Source organism: Megalobrama amblycephala, linkage group LG24 (genome assembly GCF_018812025.1).
Source record: "Megalobrama amblycephala isolate DHTTF-2021 linkage group LG24, ASM1881202v1, whole genome shotgun sequence".
NCBI classification, from domain to species: domain Eukaryota; kingdom Metazoa; phylum Chordata; class Actinopteri; order Cypriniformes; family Xenocyprididae; genus Megalobrama; species Megalobrama amblycephala.
The window spans coordinates 13,372,669-13,391,369 of NC_063067.1; the positions used below are offsets into that span (position 1 = coordinate 13,372,669).

Genomic DNA, 18,701 nt, shown 5'->3' on the forward strand with positions numbered 1-18,701 from the left:
ACTTGAACAAACTGGCTTGAACAAAGAAAAATCTATATCATTCACTGATCATATAGTGTTGGCATCTCGGTTCAGCCCTTTGATATGCTGTGATTGGTACATATAAATGTAAAGCTATGATAAATTCAACACACTGCAATTGAAATGATTCAAGAAATCTGTGTACAAATAAGTTACTTTATTTAAATAGTCTGGTGTGAAAAACTACACCAATACTGTACATTTTAGAAGTGCACGTTTCCTCAGTGGATGAAACAAAGTCAGTTAACATTAGCCTTCACACAGAAAACAGTCATTTTGTTGGATGGACATAACATAAGTAGCTGGAAACGTAAACAGTTACTGGTCTGATAAATGTCAAGATTATAAAAAGTTTAACCAAAAACAATCAAGTGTGCTCAACTTTTGAGGAGAAATACATGAAAAAAAAAAAAAACAAGACCAGGACCAGTCATGGGCTTCCATGACTTCCTTTCATAATTTTCCTTTGTGGTAAATGCTTCAATGAAGCAACTTAATGGTAAACAGTACAAAAATACAGCAAAATACCATTCACCAACTACCCATCTGCAACCAGTGTCCTGCATTGACACCAAATGGCAAGGCAGTGGCATTTCTACCCTTGTAACAGATGAAAATGAAACTGCAAGTGCCATTTTTTATTAAGAAAAAAAAAAAAATCTATAAAAAAAAAAAAAAAAAAAAAAATCAAATGATCAAATGGATTCATTTGTGTCACATCTGAATGGAAAAAAAAAAAAGAAAGCAACAGAACAAAAAGTATGGATTAATCTTCTCATGAAGACTAGAATACTAACCCCTGTGCCCAGTCCTTTCCATTTATCACTATATTAGTACTGACAAGAAGTTTTGATCCCCAACTCTTCTCACTGCTGTCAAACGCATGGCATAGTCCTTGACTTAGCTTATAAAATGATCCAATAAATGTTGACAGCTCTTTTAATTATCAGGAATTCAGGGAATTCTTATAGCGCATACTAGTCAGTTGACATTTTTCAGCAATATCTGAATTTATACTGTTCGTGCATAATGTCTTAATAGGAAAACCAACATTCACCTTTACCAAACCATATTACAAAGTGGAAAGAAGAAAAAAAAATCATCATAAGACCAGCTTATACTCAGGTTACACAGTTCATCCTATTCCTTCATGAAAGGATACTGTACACTCTAATTTAACATACAGTAAGGAAATCGTACAACAACAAAAAAAACATTGACACCAATACATAGGGCAGCACGATTTTCTGATAAAAATTGAAATTGAGCTTTAAAATGCAATTAAAGTTAGTTTCAGGTTTGCTGTGCACATATAGTTGTCTTAATTTTCAAACATTAAACCATCTAGCTTTTTTGTCAGGAGTCCTTAAATCTTCTCTTTTGTTGACAAGTAATTTTGCTATTTCGATTAATCGTTCAGCCCTACACTTAAATGACACTTTTAACAGAGTTGCTCTGCAATTTCCAGCAGTGGTAAACCAATTATTTTTGTTTTTCTCTGTGTGTAGTCCAAGGACATACTGTCCAACCCCTAAACAGACCAGTAATTCATAACACTGAAGAATCAGTTCAGTCTAACAACATATCCATTTATATCCAGCCTTCCTTATTTCCACTTTAATCAAGGGAACAATTTCAGATTCTAACTGCTCAATCACTAATAATCACTACGAGTCTGACTCTTTAAAAAACCTCTCAAACTTGTCCAAGTACCCGGGCCGATGAGGGAGGAGGAAGTAATGTGTACTGCTGACTTTCTTCCCATCTTCCATGATGGGCAGAATACAGGGGCTGCGAGGGGTCGGCAAGCCTTCACAGCTTTGCTTCTGTTGAGCCTTACTGACATACTCCGGATAGGGAGCAAAGCTCTGAGTAGGAGGCATTACCCCGTTGACGTAAATCGGGAGACTTTTTGGACTAATGGCACGCGGTATGACCTGAGGGATGGGCTCCCTGGGTGGAACTTTAGGAGGTTTGTCCGTATCAAAGTCATCGACTGATGGCCGCCTGCTGTCCGTGCTCTCGCTGAGGCGAGTGCGGATTGGAACGCGAGGTGGGACTTCAGGTTTCTCCAGCGGGTGGCTGTGGGGAGAATGGTGAAGGCTGGTTGGCCTGAAGTTGGAGGCCTTGAAGGATCCGGCAGGGCCAGAATTGGAGCGATGTAGCCGGCGCTGGGGTCTGTCTTGGTTTTGCGTTACCGCCTGCTCCCACTGAGGCCTCACTCCACAAAGTTTCTGATGTTCTTGTAGCCCTTCGTGATATGCAAAGTTAATCTGACCGTTTCCCCGAAAACTGCGCCTCCCTGGCAAGCCGTACTGGAAGGATGAGGTTTTAGGCACCAGGCACTGGCTCTCAGAGGTGCTGGAGAAAAACTCCACCTCGTTGTCTTCTGCTTCATCAGAGGACAGGTCGCCTATGTCCGGGAGGGGAGGGAGAGGCTTCGTCGTTCTCCTGGGTGAACAAGGGGGTATGTGCTCATAAACAGACAGTTTTTGTAAGGACGGAACCACCTGGTCTCCCACAGGTGGGTGGCACTGGGAGGAAAACAGCAGCTGTGCAGGATTTGGAGTCTTGGGAGACAGACACGGAGGAGAACAGGAGCCAGATGCCCTTCCTATGACGAAAAATACGGGAAAAAAAAGCACAGACCATATGACATACATGTTCAATGTTGTCATAAATTTAATTTCAGTTGTTATTTTTCAGTGGCTCTATCTCCTGAGATGGTGCCAGCCTCAACATAGTGAGTTTATCAAAGGATTCACTTATCAGACAATCGTACAACTTCCTATAACCTTCTACGCTTCCTGAGAAACATACGCAACATGCTCCAAGAACAGAGGGTCACCAGACTGTGATATAGCTGATATAATTCAATATCAAGCACTCACTCACTTTCAAAGCCCACGTTTGCAGAGTTTTGCTGATACATTCTCAAGCTGTGATCCATGGACTCCGAACCAAATCCAAAAAACAGCCTGCAAAACACAAAAATGGAAAGCGTCAAAATCTGGTGACTAGAGAAGTATCTCTCTCATGATACACAAGTTGGTTAAGCTGAGGACTGCTTTCACACTCACTTATCCATGGTGTCATGGTCATGGTGTTGATCCCAATATGGTTGGGCTGTGGCCATAATGTTTAAGAGAGTGGAGGCTAGTTCAGGCCTGTGGGGGTCTCCACTATTCTTGATCCTGCAGAAGTCATAATACAGCCATGGGTAACTAAGACAGGACTCTTGTGCTCCACTTTTCCAACAGCAATGGGAAAACCTGCATGGGGGAGGAGGAGGGTTAATTAGGACACTTTTTCAGTCAATTTAAAATGGTTATCTTGCGACTTCTTGCAATTCTGACTTTTTTCTTCATAATTGCATGTAAACTCACAATTCTGACTTTTTCTTCACAATTGCGACTCTCAGAATTGCGAGTTTATATCTCACAATTCTTACTTTTCAGTCTTTTTTCCCCTCAGAATTGGACTTTATAACTCGCAATTGTGAGTGAGTAAGTGTTAGTAGTGTACTTTATGTAAAATCTGGCCTTACAGCAAAAAGGATTTATCTCTCTTAAAGCCATTGCAAAGTAATCATTTGTGCGGACAAAAAGAATCTCCACTTGAAGCTATTTATGTCAATCTAAATCACCCATTTAAACAGGACAAAAAAAACCCCAATAAATTACACTACAGTTCTTGGAAGAAATGCATTGTCTTATAAAAGCCACATGTGCCTTTAGATAAATATGCAGTTTTTCCATAGTTACAAGGGCAGGCAGATATAACAAATAGCTCAGCTATGAAGCTTCGGTGATGCAACAGTTCTTTAAGACATTACACCAAAACACAATAAAGCATCTGTGCTAGAAAACAAAACCATTCAGTGAGAAATGTGCCGGAATGCTTGGGCACAAGTCAGAATGTAATCAATGAAATACCCATGCAGGCTACATTATGCAACTTATCACATGCTCTGCCTCTGCTTTGCCTCAGTCAGAACCGTGAAAGGCAGAAACCAACAATCGTCAATTCTCCCAGTAAAGACCTCCATGCAGATGCGACGCTAAAGCACAAATGGTTCTTTGTGCATTTGCGTTGGGGTGAGTGCCTGTACATTTTCAACATCAGGCAGCTCTTATCCGAGAGGTTAAACCCCTGCCAGAAAGGCATGAAAGAGGTGTGAGGTAGGACGTCACCAGCAGGGCCTGGGAGAGGAGCCAGAGGACACACTGATCCACTACTGAGAGGAACAGCATCAACATGCCAAATAGTACAGTGGTGCAAATTACATCTTCTAAACTAACACTAAAGAAGGTCTCAAAATTAAGCTTTCACTGTAAGGTCCTATATATATATATATATATATATATATATATATATATATATATATATATATATATATATATATATGTGTGTGTGTGTGTGTGTGTGTGTGTATATTATATTATATATGAATGATCCTGGACCATCATACGTCGCACAGGTATATTTTAGCAATAGCAAACAATACATTGTATGGGCCAAAATTATATTTTTCTTTTATGCCAAAAATCATTAGGATATTAAGTAAAGATCATTTCCATGAAGATATTTTGTAAATTTTCTACCATAAATATTATCAAAAAAATATTTTGAGTGGATATGCATTATGCATTGCTAAGAACTTAATCTAGACAACTTTATAGGCGATTTTCTCAATTTTTTTTTTTTTTTTTTTTTTTTCAGATTCCAGATATTCAAATAGTTGTATCTCGGCCAAATATTGTCCTATCCTAAAAAAAAAAAACATACTTCAATGAAAAGCTTATTTATTCAGCTTTCAGATGATATATATATATATATATATATATATATATATATATATATATATATATAGCTCTGGTGATCAGATTATTATTATTATTTTTTTTTTCAAGCATTCTACTATCTTTTAGATCTATTTTCCTTGGAAGATAGAAATATATATATATATATATATATATATATATATATATATATATATATATATATATATATATATATATGCATGCAGTTACAAATGTATACTACTACCTATAACTACATTGATGCTGATTTTTCCACGCTGAACAACTGCATTCTTTTGCTGGCATTTGCACACAGACAAATTTTTTATATTAAATTATTTTGATACATCATCTTACCTCACCTTAATTAATTATTTCCCTTAATTATGTAATTACATAATAATATATGCAATAATATACCATTAACGCCCATAAGACAACACTCCCACTTTAGTAATTAATAATTAAAGAGATACCCATCCCCTCCAAATTAAGAAGCATACATGACAGGCTATAAGCAATAAATAAGAACACCTATGGGGAAAAAAATATATAAGAACAGATAATATATCTACAGAAAGGCAGAATGATTTGGAGCACGAGGGCGTCAGGCGCACTCGCCAACAGGAGATGAATTACTACAGAAGACGTGCAAGAGTTCATACATCTCTGGTAAATGATAAACTAGGTTACTACTACACGGGACAGATCGTACTCAACTGGTTGTCGTCTTGTAAACAGTTCTCTGGAATGACGCAGGGCTGCTTGTAAAGTCCGAAATTGCAGTACTGCGAATATAAAGATCATTCTGATATATGGACAGGTTTTCTACATCTGTTTCAACACACCCACTGACAAACCCTTTCTGACTCAGGTGCGACTCATCTCATTCTGTATTTCAGTCCAAAGAACAACCATTAGCCTATAAAGAGTTGCACATACAGTGTGAATTGTACTGAACAGTATGACATATTTCTCTAAAACGGGTAAAAAAAATAAAAAAATAAGCAACTTTAAAATACCTAGCTACTTACCGGTTAAATGTTTCGTAAGGTTGTGTTTATTTATGCTCTCTTATATCCAGTATAGCCAGACGAGTGCTGTTAGAAATCCCGCGTATCTTCATAAAACAGTCACCACAATATATTAAACAAAACGCACGTGTATTAGAAGTTTCTGCCGCTCAACTTGTCGCTTTCATCATGGAAAGCTGCGAGCTGGAAACTATTTATAAGGACTGTTCACGTCAGACTGTAAGCTCCGCCCACTATCTTAAAGGCGCCGTTTAGTGCACATTTTTATAGGGCTTTTGACATGCAACAACTTTGGTTCAGATATGTTCTAAATTATTTAACACTCAGAAAGATTCCCTGTATTGAAAAAAAATTATAAAAACAAATTCCAGTTTCGCATGATAAGAATATAAAAATGCTATTATTAAGTGCTTGAGATAAGCTAGCAATGATAAAATTCACATTATGTTGCATGTTGTGTTGGCTCAAATCCAGTGTTACCATGTCCATTTATAATCGACTTTGTTTATTTCATAAAGCCCAAATATGGGCAGTAGGTTGCCCCTTTTTCTGGGATTATTTCCAGAATACAATTGCGTAACACAAAATAACCTCTTGGTCATTATTCAGTGTGAAATTTCATTTGTTTTTCTCTATAATTTCACGAGAAATAGCTTTTAACTATTTGCTGACACAGTTTTCCATTTTGAAGCCTATGATTCAAATATACTGTCATGATAAATAAATATTAAAGAATGAATTTTAAGATCGAAGTTGAAATGTATCGACTCATCTCTTCATGTGAGAGATTTAGTCATCAGTGAAACTGAAACTTAAATTTGTAACTGTGTCAAAAACATTAATTTCCAGAAAGATACAATTCTTCACATAAATCAGATCAATTATATTTAGAAATATGTGGTATGCAAAAACCGGGGTCACTTTTGGTGAGGCAAGGCGCTTATTTTGCAATTGTTTTGTCAGATCATGTTGCTTGTTTTTCTAGAAAGATCTGGCAACACTGCTCAAATCCAAACCACTGTAAGGATGTTTCTTTAAACTTTCCCTGTGCACAAGCTGCAATAGGGAGGTACACGTGGGCATGTCTAGCTGTCATAGCATGTGGGCGTTGTAAGTGGGAGTGTGAGGGTGGAATTTTCTGTGGAGGTTGCACGTTTCCGCTGGATCTTTCTTCCATATGGAGATGTGTGGTTTTGAATCACTGCTCCAGAACGCAAACAACTCTAGGGCTATTACAGAAAGGGGATACAACGTGTGATGAATCACGTCCATTCAAGTCACAGAAGAAGGCTTTACATAACTCATTAATAAGATTGAATAAAACATTCAGACTCAGACATACATATATTCACTCTGAAGGGTGGATGAATAAATCATTCTGACAAATCATGTATGGGAAACAGAGTCACAATACAGAATACAGCATGCTAACTTAACAGATGAATGTTTGAACTGTAAATCATTGTGGAAAAACAACCCCCTCAGCAGCATGTTGATTTGCTGTGCTGTTTGTGTCCCTGAAGCCTGTGATGATTGTTGAGAGAGGCTGGAGCCACAGGGGGACTGAACTCCCATGGAGAGGGTCAACTCATTTCCTGTCCCTGGTCCCACACAGCTGCTGGTGTCATGCATCCCATGTGAACAGTGTCCTTAGATAACTATATCAAAGTTGACCCACAGTTCCTCTAGGAATAGTTCTATATAATAATATCATTGTTTACAGACAATCTTTATATTGTATTATATTATATTATATTATATTATATTATATTATATTATATTATATTATATTATATTATGTTATATTATATTATATTATATTATACTAACACTGCAAAATCCACTATACAAAACGATTAAATCATTCATAACTGCCTTTTTGTGGCTGGAAGTTTATAAATATTTAAATAAGGAAGGTGACAGAAAACACACAATCTCTACATCATCTAAGTAAACAGGAAATGGTTATTGTTTTATTGATCAGGAAGGAGTGGACTAAAAATATCGCTAAAATAATAACAATAACTGTAAAATTTTATATCCGCTATAAAGTCTTCATTGTGATTAGTGTTATTTTTGTCTTATTACAGTATTTTATAATATTTTAAATTAGTTTTTACTTTTATACTTTAAGTTTTGTTTTTTATTTTAGTAATTTTATGTGCATTTTTATGACCTTTTATTTCCATGTAGCTTTAATACATTTTTATTTTAGTAATGTTAGTACTTTGACTTAAAACTTACACTGTGTTCCCAATTATTATGCAAGTGACATATCAGTATAGGATTTTAGTTTTTTCAAGAAAGTGTTTATTTCTCATATCTTTAGAACTGGAATCAGTCTCATACAGGTTTAAAGGTGCCGTAGAACGTCTTTTTAAAAGATGTAATATAAGTCTAAGGTGTCCCCTGAATGTGTCTGTGAAGTTTCAGCTCAAAATACTATAATTCAGCTAGATTTTTTTTATTCATTTTTTTAATTGCCTATTTTGGGGCATCATTAAATATGCGCCAATTCAGGCTGCGCGGCCCCTTTAAATCTCATGCTCCCCTCCCCCGGAGCTCGTGCTTGCCTTAACCAGCATAAACAAAGTTCACACAGCTAATATAACCCTCAAAATGGATCTTTACAAAGTGTTCGTCATGCAGCATGTCTAATCACGTAAGTATGGTATTTATTTGGATGTTTACATTTGATTCTGAATGAGTTTGATAGTATGCTCCGTGGCTAAAGCTAACATTACACACTGTTGGAGAGATTTATAAAGAATGAAGCTGCGTTTATGAATTATACAGACTGCAAGTGTTTAAAAAATGAAAATAATGACAGTCTTGTCTCTGTGAGTATAGTAATAAACGATGGTAACTTTAACCACATTTAACAGTACATTAGCAACATGCTAACAAAACATTTAGAAAGACAATTTACAAATATCACTAAAAATATCATGATATCATGGATCATGTCAGTTTTTATTGCTCCATCTGCCATTTTTCGCTATTGTTCTTGCTTGCTTACCTAGTCTGATGATTCAGCTGTGCACAGATCCAGACGTTAATACTGCCTGCCCTTGTCTAATGCCTTGAACATGAGCTGGCATATGCAAGTTTTAGCTCAAAATACCCTACAGATCATTTTTAATAGCATTATGATAAATTTGTCACTTTTTGAGGGTGAGCGAAAAACTCAGTTTTTGCTTGTTTCCCTTTAAATGCAAATGAGCTGCTGCTCTCAAGAAGAGGGCGGAGTTTCAAGAGATCTTGTTAGCAGCACCGATTTCCTCACGCAGACTCACTTAAAATATCAGAAACTGTTCAGCCTTTTATGTTCAAACCGGAGTCGGACAATGACGGAGAGACTCAAGAAGAAGTGACATGTAGAATGCACATGTTTCTGAATGGTTAGTTGATGAATTTATGTAGCTGATGTGGAGTTAACTATCTTAAAGTCATTGATTAGCATATTCTGTCATGATAATCAATAAATCGCTCATGTGGAAACTGTTGTAAGATCCTACAGATCCAGAGAATATTATGCTGCATGAAGATAGAACAGGTATAGTTTAGTTTAAATACAGTTATAACTTATGTGGTCATCTTGCTTTTATGACATGCTATTGCATTTGTGTTACGTACTGTATTGCAATAACATGACCTCACCCCCTTTGTTGCGTGTTCTCAGGGGCAGGGTTTATGTCAATTTTAGGGTTAGTGATGACACTAACCCGGGAAGAAGCTTGTTGTAGTCCCTACCGTTTGTTGTAGTCCTTAAACAGAGAATTCTTTAAAAGAAAATATATCCCTTTGCATTGAACTTTGAGCATCCTAACTTTGTAGATGTTGTTTATGCTCTAACAGCAACATTACACACTAACTAAAGTTAAAAAAGTGAAATCAAACAAATTAATTGTATTAAAAGAGCAACTATATAAAAAAAGCCACTGTAAAGCAGAAAAAAGGTATTTGAAGCTGTTGGAGTCACTGGAGTCTCAAGAACCTCTCCATTACAGTACGTTTAGAAATACATGAAGGCTCCTTTTTAAACAGTTGTATTCACTGACGAATGCTGTGCTGCAATGGATGGTCCAGATGGATGGATTTCTGGATGGTTGGCGAGTAGCCACACCGTTCCAACAAGACTGCAACGTAAGCAAGGAGCTAGCGGGTAATATTTTGGGGTGGAATATTGGAAAGTGAGATGGAAGGTCCATTTAAGGTCTCTGAGGGTGTCAAAAAGCAACTTCATGCACAACTGCCAGTCTGCATAGAGATGTTCTTGAGACTCCAGCAGCATGAAATACCTGTTTGCTGCTCAACAGTGGCTTTTTTTATAGCTGCCCTTTTAATACAGTTCATTTGAAAGAAACTTCCCTTAATAAGCCTTAATTATCTGGCCGGTTCTTCTGTGCTCTAAATCACTCACAAATCTTTAGTCAGTTTGACAATCTCTATTCAGTTTTCACAAAATAGTAGTTGTTTTCATGCCTTTTGCAAGAAATTGCACCATTTCATGCTTTCCATCTTCAGAAAGATCTTTCTTTCTCCCCATATTGCATGAGAACTGTGACTTGCTTATGTCCCCCTGAAATCAAAATTTAAGTTTTTTAGCTTTTAGTCCAAACCCGATTCCAAAAAAGTTGGGACACTGTACAAATTGTGAATAAAAAAAGGAATGCAATAATTTACAAATCTCATAAACATATTTTTTTTTCACAATAGAATATAGATAACATATCAAATGTTGAAAGTGAGACATTTTGAAATGTCATGCCAAATATTAGCTCATTTTGGATTTCATGAGAGCTACACATTCCAAAAAAGTTGGGACAGGTAGCAATAAGAGGCCGGAAAAGTTAAATGTACATATAAGGAACAGCTGGAGGACTAATTTGCAACTTATTAGGTCAATTGGCAACATGATTGAGTATAAAAAGAGCCTCTCAGAGTGGCAGTGTCTTTCAGAAGTCAAGATGGGCAGAGGATCACCAATTCCTCCAATGCTGTGGTGAAAAATAGTGGAGCAATAACAGAAAGGAGTTTCTCAGAGAAAAATTGCAAAGAGTTTGAAGTTATCATCATCTACAGTGCATAATATCATCCAAAGATTCAGAGAATCTGGAACAATCTCTGTGCGTAAGGGTCAAGGCCGGAAAACCATACTGGATGCCCGTGATCTTCGGGCCCTTAGACGGCACTGCATCACATAAAGGAATGCTACTGTAATGGAAATCACAACATGGGCTAAGGAATACTTCCAGAAAACATTGTCGGTGAACACAATCCACCGTGCCATTCGCCGTTGCCGGCTAAAACTCTATAGAAAAGAAGCCATATCTAAATATGATCCAGAAGCGCAGGCGTTTTCTCTGGGCCAAGACTCATTTAAAATGGACTGTGGCAAAGTGTAAAACTGTTCTGTGGTCAGACGAATCAAAATTTGAAGTTCTTTTTGGAAAACTGGGACGCCATATCATCCGGACTAAAGAGGACAAGGACAACCCAAGTTGTTATCAGCGCTCAGTTCAGAAGCCTGCATCTCTGATGGTATGGGGTTGCATGAGTGCGTGTGGCATGGGCAGCTTACACATCTGGAAAGGCACCATCAATGCTGAACGGTATATCCAAGTTCTAGAACAACATATGCTCCCATCCAGACGTCGTCTCTTTCAGGAAAGACCTTGCATTTTCCAACATGACAATGCCAGACCACATACTGCATCAATTACAACATCATGGCTGCGTAGAAGAAGGATCCGGGTACTGAAATGGCCAGCCTGCAGTGCAGATCTTTCACCCATAGAAAACATTTGGCGCATCATAAAGAGGAAGATGCGACAAAGTAGACCTAAGACAGTTGAGCAACTAGAAGCCTGTATTAGACAAGAATGGGACAACATTCCTATTCCTAAACTTGAGCAACTTGTCTCCTCAGTCCCCAGACGTTTGCAGACTGTTATAAAAAGAAGAGGGGATGCCACACAGTGGTAAACATGGCCTTGTCCCAACTTTTTTGAAATGTGTTGATGCCATGAAATTTAAAATCAACTTATTTTTCCCTTAAAATGATACATTTTCTCAGTTTAAACATTTGATATGTCATCTATGTTGTATTCTGAATAAAATGTTGAAATTTAAAACTTCCACATCATTGCATTCTGTTTTTATTCACAATTTGTACACAACTTTTATGGAATCAGGTTTGTATGAATATGCTAGCCTTAAGGTTATGAATAAGCTGGTGTGTTCCAAAACAATGACAAAATTCACATTTAGGAGATATAAGCATTCAAAACTTATAGTCTCTCACTTCCGCTAAAATGAGGATTTGGGGATTTTCATGACATCACCGCAGACTTCAGTTTCTCATCAAATCTTCTGTCCAATCAAATGCTCTCTAGAATCTGAAATTCTGCCCCCTCCTACACTATGAACAGATGCTGAAGCTACGGCTGAAATCAGTCATTTGTTCACATGTTTACTAGTTCCTATATGGTAAATGGCACATTTACCATATAGTGCACAAAAGTGCACAATATAGGGGATAGGGTATGATTCCACTGACCCGAATGAAGTCTGTTTTCGCGTTAGTGTCACATGAACCACCACAGCATGAGCACAGTATGCTCCGGTCTAGAGACAAAAGAGCACAGAGCGGACCATACGCGCACAGACCACAAATCATTCGAACACATTTGAATTCGGAGAAACGGTTAGAGATTATTGGGTTTTACGAGCTCAACGGCTCTGGCTGAGCTGTGATCTCTAGGTGATTGGCTATTTTGAAAAAAGGGGAGGAGCTTCTAGATATATCCCACCCTGTCTTCCTGTTTCACTGGAAATTGTCAACACAGTGAATAAAACTGTGCATTCCAAGGCACTTCAGGGGGCTTTAATAATGTGGAACAAGTAGGTTTTCCATTTACCTAAGAAGACCTGGTAAACTACTTAACAAACCTGTCTGAGATTGATATCAGTTATTTAAAAAGATATGAGAAATAAAACAAACACTTTCTTTGAAAAACTAAAATCTGAATGTTTATTATACTAAAATCCTACTGACATAATCATTTGAAACAGTGTATTTAATTACGTTAGTTGGCAAAGTTCTTTTCATCTAATATTTATAATTTATTTCAGTGTTATTTCAGTTACTGAAAATGATTTTTAATAGTTTTAGTTAACAGGAACAACTCTGGCTGTAATAAATCTGCAATTGCACAATATAACCTTACAAGCAATTGTGAGCTGTATCCAACATCACAGTCTTGAGATTTAACCAACTTCCTGTTAAAGCCATGAACAATAGGCACCCCGTGGGCCTTCTAACAACCCCAAAATCAGCCTTGAGAAACAGCTTATCTGGAATATTGGGCCTTTCTGGGAATGAACTGTGGGTGTGTGGTCAAAATGAAGTGCTCCCAGGTAGGCGAACACAGTGCAGAGCAATATCTGAAAACCACAAATCGTTTCTACAGGAAGTCTATATTTGAATGCTATCTCCTGATGCAAATTTCCAAATGTATCCACTATTTTAGCCATGCTTATCTGAAGCATATAGCATACATTTGGCGTACACTGAGGAATCGCGTGCCGTAAACTGCAAGACAAATGTTTTACAAGGATGACTGCTTTAGGTGCATGTTTTGTCGATTCACAGAATGCTTCCCTTGACATACACATCTTTTCACCCTCTGTTCTGGATGTTCCGGCTGAGTTCTCCACAACATGAATGATGGCAGCTTGAGAATCCTTTGCATGTTCTCTATAGAGCAATAGAGAAAGGAACAGCCCGCTGACTGATAGCATTTCCTCTGTCCTGATTACGTGCTCCAGATATACTCTTTATCTCTAAGAGCAATAGAGGAAAACAACTGAATGGAAATTACATTATAGCATGGGAGGAGATCTCTGAGCAAAATAAAAATTTTATTGGTGTTTTTTCTATTAATGTTTTAGCTGTTGTAAAAGACATTGTTTTGTAGTCTGTCAAATATACCATCTTTTTTTTTTTTTTTACCCCTTTTACATGATCGACTTGAGTTAGTTTAGGTGGAGGAACCTGACAGGGCTGTTGAGTGGCTTTCTCTCTTGTTGTTTTAATGGGTCATGGTGGCTCAGATCACCCACTGCATTTTTTCTTATGAGTAAGTCTCTTTGTAACCAAGTGCTGCAGTGAGCTTCACTCGAAAGGCGGGGTCATGCAAACACACTGGCTGCCCCTGTCACTCCATAGCACCACTGTACTGCTACATGTTTGTGTATGGACACACTCACACAATGTACAGAATGAAAGGAAGTAAAATAATTCAAGGATGCCGTAAGATGGATGCACAATTTCCAACTCAGAATATGATAATGACTATAGAGCTTTATTGTTTGACTATAGAGCTTTAACCATTCAAGTCATTTTTTTATTTTATTTTTTTGGGAAAGAAATTACTTTTAATCAGCAAGGATGCATTAAAGTACGGAAGAGGCTTAGGGCCAAGCAATAATAAAAAAATAAAACCATCTCGAGATTAAAGTTGTTAAATTTAGAGAAAAAACTCGTTAAATTTCGAGAAAAAAGTCGAGATAAAATGTTGAGAATAAACTCGTTAAATTATGAGAAAAATGCTGTTAAGTTTCGAGAAAAAAGTCGAGATAAAATGCTGAGAATAAAGTCATTAAATTATGAGAAAAAAGTTGTTAAATTACGAGAACAAATTCGTTAAATTATGAGAAAATTGTCTTTAAATTTCGAGAAAAAAGTCGAGATAAAATGTTGAGAATAAACTCGTTAAATTACGAGAAAAAAGTCGTTAAATTTCGAGAACAAATTCGTTAAATTATGAGAAAAATGTTGTTAAATTTCGAGATAAAATGCTGAGAATAAACTCATTAAATTATGAAAAAAAAGTCGTTAAATTACGAGAAAAAAGTCGTTAAATTACGAGAAAAAAGTTGTTAAATTACGAGAACAAATTCGTTAAATTACGAATTTGTTCTCATAATTTAACTACTTTTTTCTTGTAATTTAATGACTTTATTCTCATAATTTAATGAGTTTATTCTCAACATTTTATCTCGACTTTTTTCTCGTAATTTAACGACTTTTTTCTCGTAATTTAACAAGTAATTTAATCTCGAGATGGTTTTATTTTTTTTATTATTGTTTGGCCCTAATCCTCTTCCGTACTCTTCTGTATTTAAAGGATAGTTCACCCAAAAATGAAATTTCTGTCATTAATTACTCACCATGTCGTTCCAAACCTGTAAGACTTTCGTTCATCTTCAGAACACAAATAAAGATCTTTTTGATGAAATCTGAGAGTTTTCTGTTCCTCCACTGACTGCACAACTACCACTTTCAAGTCCCAGAAAGGTAAAGACATCATTAAAGTAATCCATGTGACTCCAGTTGTTTAACATAAATTTTATGAAGCGACGTGAGTGCTTTGTTTGCACTTTAAAAAAACAATTTACCACTTTATTTACAAAATATCTCTGGCGCACGTTCACGCGACAACGTCTGCTCTCACGTCAACACATCACGCATGAGTCGGCATGCTCTCGTGAATGCAGAGATTTGAGAATTGAGGTTAAACCACTGGAGTGGTAGTTGTGTAAATAAACAGAAAGCTCTCAGATTTAATTAAAAAGATCTTCATTTTTGTTCAGAATATGAAAAAAAGTCTCACAGGTTTGGAACGACATGTGGGTGACAGAATTTTCATTTTTGCTGTGAACTAACCCTTTAAGTTGATCAAAAGTGACAGTAAAAACATTTGCAATGTCACAAAAGATTTCTATTTCAAATAAATGCTGTTATTTTGAACTTTCTATTCATCAAAGAATCCAGAAAAATTGCATCCCGGTTTTCACAAAATATTAAGCAGCACAATTGTTTTCAACATTGATAATAATAAATATTTCTTGAGCAGTAAATCAGCATATTAGAATGATTTCTGAAGGATCATGTGACACGGAACACTGGAGAAATGGAAATTCAGCTTTGCATCAAGGAATAAATTACATTATAAAATGGTGAAATTAAAAACTATTTTAAATTATAATAATATTTAACAATATTACACTTTTTACTGTATTCGTTAAAATAAATGCAACCTTGGTGAGCAATTACAAAATTGACTTTTTTTTAACAAAATGTTACCAACCCCAAACTTTTGCACATAGTAAATACATACGTAACATATTAATATATATATAGTTGGTTGTTTAAATAACTTAAAATGCATACATAGTATATGTAGACAATACAATTACTCAGGATCAATGCTGTGAAAGTATTACTCATTGTCATTTCATGCTTGCTGAAAACAGCCCCCTTTCCGGATATGTTGTAAGACAAATGGTACCAAAGTTGGACTATTTAAATAGTCCCAAAGGTTGATTTAGAAATATTTGCATTTCATCATATTCTGGGTATTGAACAAAGGTTGTTGGGATGTGTCAGGCTGCCATATGCAAACACACAAAACTCCAACGACTACAAAAAACGTCTTTCTAACACAGAAAAACATAAAATTAGGCTTTTAAAATGTAATGAAAAGGAAGTTTATATCCACACAGGAGTTTTTTCAATGAATGAACAGGTTTACTTGAGAGGAGGATCAATTTCCTGTCACTGAGTCACTTGAATGTGACCTTGAGCAGCGAGAGCAGCTGCGGGGACAGTAAGTGTGGCACTATCAACCACGACTAGCAGGACCAAAGAGCAAACGGAAGTATAGATGTGTATTTTTATACCAAAGCAGCTGCTCATACAAAAAGTGGTTGTATTATATAGATAACAAAAACATGAGGCAAAATGCTTATCTATTGCCCCTTTCATTAAAGTACTTTAGCTTACAAAAATCACAACGGCCACTCTCAAGAGGAGTCTGGGACAAACACACACACACAAACACTGAGCTCCAGTCACAGGAATACAAGGGCATCCATTCTCAAGTCACGCACACTTTCCCAGGATGCTAAGGGAACTGAGACAAAGGGAGTCATTTAATTGAATAAGTGTGCTAGGAAGTAGCAAATGATTTGAGGACAAAAAACAAATGATTTCATGGTAACAGAAACTATGAAAGGCCATTTAGGCTGGATCGTAGAAAAGAAAGAGGTAATTACTGCTGTTTGCCTGGGATACGGCAATAGAAGGACGGGTCACTCAATTACCCATGGTTCCAGGCAACAGAGAGGCCATGAGGTTTGTTCACTCAGAGGGGAGGCTTCCGCAGTATGTGAAGAAAAGACCAGCACATTAATCTCCTCGAAAAGTGCCTTTTTTCTTTAGGCTGAGCTCCAAAGACTCAGACTCAGAGAGGAATACAAAAGAGGCAGATCTTGAGGAATAAGAAGAGAGAACAAACTTCCTTGGATCATTTATAAGGAATTTGGTTACTTGGGGCATGTGTTTTGACTGCTAAAAAGCACTCGTTTTATATGTAAAACATTGAGATTAATGTTGTGTTTTTAAGGACATTTACATTAGTACCAAGGCAGCAGGTCACCATTTAAAAAATGTGCAAATAAAAGTAAAGTAAATTAAAGTAAAATAAGAGCAACCACACACACAAAAAAAAAAACATAAAAATGACCTGATATATTGTCACCCTTCATGACCAGCAAAACTCAGCTAAGTTCTATCTGACGCTGAAAAAGCAGAAATAATAAGAAACACATACTGTTTGTGTTTATTTTAAGCATTTACAATGCTATTTGAAAATTTGGTGTCTGTAATAATACTTTTAATCAGCAAGGATGAATTAAATTGATCAAGTATAACATGGTACAAAAGATTTTGGTAACACTTGAACTATCACTATTAAAGGGTTAGTTCACCCAAAAATTAACATTCTGTCACCCTCATTTACTCCCCCTCAAGTTGTTCCAAACCTGTATAAAATTCTTTGTTCTGCTGTACACAAAGGAAGATATTTGAAAGAATGTTTGTAACAGATCTCGCCCCCCATTGACTGCCATAGTAGGAAAAAAAATACTATTGTTGTCAATGGGGGGTGAGATCTGTTACAAACATTCTTCCAAATATCTTCCTTTACGCTCAGCAGAACAAAGAATTTTATACAGGTTTGGAACAATTTTTATTTTTGGGTGACCTATCCCTTTAACTAGTTTCTTTTTAAAGGGTTAGTTTGCCCAAAAATGAAAATAATGTCATTAATTACTCACCCTCATGTCGTTCTACACCCATAAGACCTTCGTTCATCTTCGGTACACAAATTAATTTTTTTTGATGAAATCCAATGGCTCAGTGAGGCCTGCACTGCCAGCAATGACACTTCCTCTCTCAAGATCTATAAAGGTACTAAAAACGTATTTAAATCAGTTCATGTGAGTACAGTGGTTCAATATTAATATTATAAAGCGATGAGAATATTTTTTGTGTGAGAAAAAGAAAAAAAAACGACTTTTTAACAATATCTAGTGATGGCTGATTTCAAAACACTGCTTCGGAGCATTCCGAATCTTTTGAGTCGAATCAGTGATTCGGATCACATGCCAAACTGTCAAACTACTGAAATCACGTGACTTTGGCGCTCTGAACCACTGATTCGATTTGTAAAGCTCCGAAGCTTCATGAAGCAGTGTTTTGAAATCGGCCATCACCAGATATGTTAGTCGTTATTTTGTTTTTTTGATGCACACAAAATATTCTCGTTGCTTTATAATATTAACTGATTTAAATATGTTTTTAGTACCTTTATGGATATTGAGAGAGGAAGTACCATTGCTGGCAATGCAGGTTAACTAAGTTAGTTTACCCAAAAATGAAAATAATGTAATTTATTACTCACCCTCATGTCGTTCCACACCCGTAAATCCTTTG

General features: G+C 36.5%; 1 protein-coding gene across 2 annotated transcripts; it reads right to left on the reverse strand.

Moving 5' to 3' along the window:
- Positions 1-163: 163 nt before the first annotated feature.
- Positions 164-6,033, reverse strand: LOC125259911 (ERBB receptor feedback inhibitor 1). Of its 2 annotated transcripts, XM_048177911.1 has the most exons (5): positions 5,858-6,033; positions 5,544-5,611; positions 3,102-3,293; positions 2,917-2,999; positions 164-2,635 (listed from the first exon to the last, which is right to left on the reverse strand). In XM_048177911.1, the coding sequence occupies exons 3-5, from the start codon at positions 3,155-3,157 to the stop codon at positions 1,689-1,691; spliced, it is 1,086 nt and encodes a 361-aa protein (XP_048033868.1). In that variant the 5' UTR covers positions 3,158-3,293; positions 5,544-5,611; positions 5,858-6,033; the 3' UTR covers positions 164-1,688. The 2 variants fall into 2 exon arrangements, with proteins under 2 accessions (XP_048033868.1, XP_048033867.1); XM_048177910.1 differs by lacking the exon at positions 5,544-5,611.
- Between the last annotated feature and the right edge of the window lie 12,668 nt (positions 6,034-18,701).

Excerpts from the sequence above, each read along its gene's own strand:
- LOC125259911 (XM_048177910.1), bottom strand. The coding sequence starts at position 3,157 with ATGGCCACAGCCCAACCATATTGGGATCAACACCATGACCATGACACC. Across the intron at positions 3,000-3,101 it reads GACCATGACACCATGGATAA|GCTGTTTTTTGGATTTGGTT; the intron begins GTGAGTGTGAAA and ends TGTGTTTTGCAG. Across the intron at positions 2,636-2,916 it reads TGCAAACGTGGGCTTTGAAA|GAAGGGCATCTGGCTCCTGT; the intron begins GTGAGTGAGTGC and ends TTTTCGTCATAG.